The sequence below is a fragment of the Mastomys coucha genome, unplaced genomic scaffold (assembly GCF_008632895.1).
Source record: "Mastomys coucha isolate ucsf_1 unplaced genomic scaffold, UCSF_Mcou_1 pScaffold6, whole genome shotgun sequence".
In the NCBI taxonomy this organism is placed as follows: domain Eukaryota; kingdom Metazoa; phylum Chordata; class Mammalia; order Rodentia; family Muridae; genus Mastomys; species Mastomys coucha.
In genome coordinates, this window is record NW_022196912.1 from 90,894,012 (window position 1) to 90,898,643 (window position 4,632).

Here is a 4,632-nt window from a genome sequence, read left to right on the forward strand (position 1 = left end):
CACACACACACACACACACACACACACACACACACACACGGCACAGCACAGGGCTGGGGGCACCCTTGAAGATACATTTCAGTTCTGTGTGTTTCAATGGAAAAATTAAATCACAATATTTCTTTAAATGCCAAACAGATCTCTGACACTTGGTCAATTCTAAAACCTGCCTGTTTTCCAGAATCAACAACATTTCGGGTAAAAACTTCATCCCACTTCTGGAGTTTCATGACTCTAAGTGCTCAGTTCTCGCTTTGCTAGATGAAGCGAAGGTCAAGTTGGATGCTTGGAACGTCACTTACGGAAGCAAGGAGTCTGTGGAAATTCTGCTGGAAGATTGGCATGTGAGCTGCTGCAGATGGGGCCTGGGCCTGGGCTTCCCTTTCTGCTTCTGGATTAGCTCAGCAATTCTTCCTGTCTGGGCTTGGGTGTTTGTTGGTAGGGCTCATTAGCTTCAGGTTCCCCGGAGAAAACTATCAGTGGTGGTCAAATAGCAGCTAGGGGAATGAGTAAGAAGATGAGGATTGCTGTGGTCAAGATGGAGTTAGAATCTTAGGGCCTCAAAGAAGGCTCCGCTGTGGTTTTTCCCCCATTACAAGGTTTTGTTTAAGTTTTTTTTCTTTTTCAGTTTATGCTTCCATTCAGCGGTTCTCTTATCTTTAAAAACTTTGGTCTTAGCCCCGCCCCCCAAGTTTTATTTTGAAAATTTAAAAATATAGTTTCAATTACTTTGCTGCATGCCACGGATGTGTGTGGAGGTCAGATGATAGCCTGTAGCTACGAGTCAGTTCTCTCCTTCTGTCACGTGGGTCCCAGGGACCGAACTCAGTCCTCCAGGCTTAGTGGCAAGTGCCTTATGCACGGTGGCACCATCTTGCTGCCCTTCGCCCAAGTTTGATTAGGAAATGGCTTAAATGCTTCAAAGAAAAACACATTACAAGTGTAGGTGTGTCCATGTAGAAGTTCAAATGAAAACCTTTATGGGAATGGAGGGCGAGGAGACTTGAAAAACTCAAAATTATAAGTTTCAGAGGAAATGGAAAAGGATGACGAAGACATCCATATATGTTTATAACTGATCATTCAAATACTATGCACTTCCAAATTGGAGGCATCATGCTAAACTGGGCCAGGTTTTATTTATATATAAAATATGTAGAGCAGTACAACATATAACTTTTTGTTTTCTCTGAAGTTTTATTTTTTTTCTGGGCTTTTGTTTGTTCATTTGTATTTTGAGACAGGGTCATATGTAATGAGGTCGGTCTTGAACTCCCAATTTTCCTGTAAGTGCTAGATTACAGGAGTGTGCCATCATGCCCAGATTTGGATTTACTTTTCAGTACACTAGTTCAGTAATCATAGTAGTTAGCTAGCATGAAATAACACAATCAGTGGTTCTTAATGTTCCTAATGGTGTAACATTTTAGTACAGTTCCTTATGTTTGGTGACCCCCCCAATCATAAAATTATTTTTGTTGCTACTTCATAAGTGTAATTTTGCTACTGTTATGAATCATAATGTAAATATCTGTGCTTTCTGATGGTTTTATGCAACCCCCAGGTTGAGAACCGCTAGAATAATAAGCAGGGAGTTTAGAGTCAGCTCCCATGTCAGCCCCATGATCTTCCATAGCTGATTTAGTTCATTTAGTTTCACAGATGTCTTTGTGCAGGTGGGAATAGCTCCTGAAAAAGTAACCTAATGTAGCTAAGGAAGGCTTACTAATTAATGCGAATAAAGCCTGTGAAACCAAAGCAGTTGACACAGTTACACAATGTTACTAAGACAGGTCAGGTAGAAGGCTTGGATTGCTGCTGATGAACTTGCCTTTTCCCAGCAACGGGAAGCAGTGTAAAGTCACATGGCTATGTTAAGCTAAATCTGCAGTGATAACCCTGTGTCATGGTGCTCTTGCATCTCCTAAGTCCTAGCCACCCTACATGAACCATTCCTTCCATTTCTGCTACTGCGGTGTGGTGGTATTGATGTACTCAAACATTGCTGGCAGCCTTGCCCTTGACCGACATCACATAAGGACATCTGGATTTCTTGGCACATTTTCAAAAGTAAAACCTGTCAACATTTTTTCCTCTCCTTCACAGAAATTTACTGGAGAGGAAAAGTTCCTAGCTCAACTTGATACTTCTTTTCAAAAATGCAAAGAAATGTATAAGAACTTGGGTAAAGTATCCTTGTTGCTTTTTAATGGGCCAACTATCATTTCAAGATGGCATTTGTTATACTTTAATGGTTTGGACATTAACTGCTTTCATGCATATTTTCCTCGGAAGAATCTTTCTTTTGCTTTTAATATTGTTAGGGAACATGCCTGTTTGTTGGTTAATGCAAATAATTTTCTTAATATTATTTACAAACAAAAACTGTTTTGTAAGACTCGTTCTTTTGGTTTGTTTGTTTTGCTGATGTAGCCAGAGAATGTGAGAGTATTAAAGAGGAGTATGCGATGCTGGAAAAGAATGTTCACTTGTGCAGACAGCACATCCATAACACAAAGGCCACCCTTCAAAGAGTACTGGCGGCTTGGGCAACTTTTGAGGACGATCTCTCCCTACTAAAGGCTTCTTTTGAGGTGATGAAGAAGGAACAAATTAAAGAGGTATTTGAAGTCAATGGTTCTGTCCCAGTTTTACATTTTATTTTTAGATACCGCATTCAAATTAGATTGGAGACTGACTACATACACCATTCAAGTTAGAGATCCTCCTGCCTCTGCCTTCTGAGTTCTAAAATTAAAGGCATGCATTACCATGCCCCACTAGACTTAACTTTTCTATTTCTTTTTGTTTGGAAGCCCATTTTGACTCCAAAGGTTGAGTGTCAACAAAGGAGTAAACATATCTTCTAGAAAATTCTTCAAGATCTTGGGAAGAACTTAGTTTTTTTTCCTAATGTAATTGTCAGAGAGTATTTCCTTCGCATTGTATACACACACACACACACACACACACACACACACACACACACACGTTTACATAAATAATACAGCTTTTAGAAAACATATCACTCTATCGAGAACCTGGAGAAAGATTCCTGGCTATATGATCTAGGCTGGCTTCAGAGTCAAGACTTTCCTGTTTTCATGGAACTTCCTTACTGATAGGATTACAGGCATGTACTACTATGCCTACCTAAGTCACTGTTTTTAAGAATTATAACTTTCCATTTAGTTAAAAACCTTTACCCTCTACATCTTTCCTGAATTTCCCTCCTACAGGGGGTCCCAGATTCATTTGATCAATAGAGGCCCATACCACCTTTGTAATGGTTTTACTTAGTCTCTAGGCCAAGAATTATTTAACATTTCCCAATTTAAGTCATCTAGTTTCTAGTTCCACAACTTAATAGAATCATGGGCTCTAGGAGACAGACGATGCTGAGACCACACCAGAGTTAAAAGACTCTAACAAGATTCCTGGCATGGTGGTAGAGGTTCGGGATTGTATGTTCAAGATGGCAACTTTTCTGAGTTATGTATATTTTAATATCAGATGTGTGGAAGGAATATCAGTGCAACTATATTTTTATATGCCAGCTAGGAAATAGCATTTGTTTCTTTCATTTGTCTTCATTGTTAAAAGTGGACCAAGACAGTCTATCACTCTGAATGGAGCAGAATTACTTTGTGGGCTGTAGGTTCTTGGTATAGAAGAAATGCAGGAAGTATAGGAATGCACAGAGAGCACCTTAGACTTAGAAAGTCCCCACGTCCCCTGTCACCTGTGTTGGTCCTACAAGTTCATATCATTGGTTTCTAGTAGTTCTTTTGTCTTTCAGGGTCTGACATTAAAATATACATAAACCTGGGGAAAGTTGCCATCTTGAATGTGACTCTAAACCTCTGCTGAGATGCCCTGGGCTGCCAGAGATCTTGGAAGAGACTTTTAATTTTAAAGGAGACTTGGTAGCATCTGTCACATAGACACTGTGCCAGTGTTACATATTTGTACTAGATGACTTAGGAAATTCTTGGCCTTGAGACTAAATGAAACCAGTATCGAGGCAGTATTGTCTCTACTGAGACCATTACCACAGTGGTATGGCCTCTGTGGACCAGATGAGTGTGGGAACCTTTTTGTCAGGCACTTAGAAAAGTTGACCAGGCACTTCTGAAGAGTCCCAGGCCAGAAGGACAGTGCCGGGCACCTGCCAGGCAGCAACCCAAGAAAACAAGCTGGGAGGTCCTCTAAGAAGGAAGTCAGTTTCTCTTCCAAGGCCTTCACGCTCAGCCTTGCTGAGAACAAGCCTTAGCAGAGACATGGATAATGGCCATACAATTCTAACAGTGACCGCTCCTGGTACTTATCTGTTATGTAGGTTCCTGTTGAGACGCTCTCGCAGTGGAACGCAAAGCACGCTTCTCTGAATGAGGTGGGGAGTTTCCTGATTGAAGTCTGCAGTAGAGAAGTTTCATCGTCTGTTTTTAAAGAACTGAGAAGGCTGAATAAAAGATGGAGAAAGTTCATCACAAAAACTCCACTCGTAAGTTCTTGTTTCTGCTAACAGCTTTCTGGGGATATAATATTTGGTCATAAAGGCATGGCTCAGTGGCAATTAGAAGATTCACAGCTTTAGAGCTATCAATACAGTCAGGCTTTTTTTTTTTTTTT

At 40.5% G+C, this 4,632-nt stretch overlaps 1 protein-coding gene across 4 annotated transcripts in view; it reads left to right on the forward strand.

Annotated features, from left to right (window-relative positions):
• Positions 1-4,632, forward strand: part of Syne2 (spectrin repeat containing nuclear envelope protein 2) — a 396,202-nt gene that overhangs the window by 173,211 nt on the left and 218,359 nt on the right. For all 4 annotated transcript variants that reach the window (XM_031355750.1, XM_031355751.1, XM_031355749.1 and 1 more), the window contains 4 exons: positions 182-344; positions 2,107-2,185; positions 2,434-2,621; positions 4,340-4,504. In XM_031355750.1, coding sequence (XP_031211610.1) covers positions 182-344; positions 2,107-2,185; positions 2,434-2,621; positions 4,340-4,504 — 595 coding nt within the window. The remainder of the gene's footprint in view (positions 1-181; positions 345-2,106; positions 2,186-2,433; positions 2,622-4,339; positions 4,505-4,632) is intronic.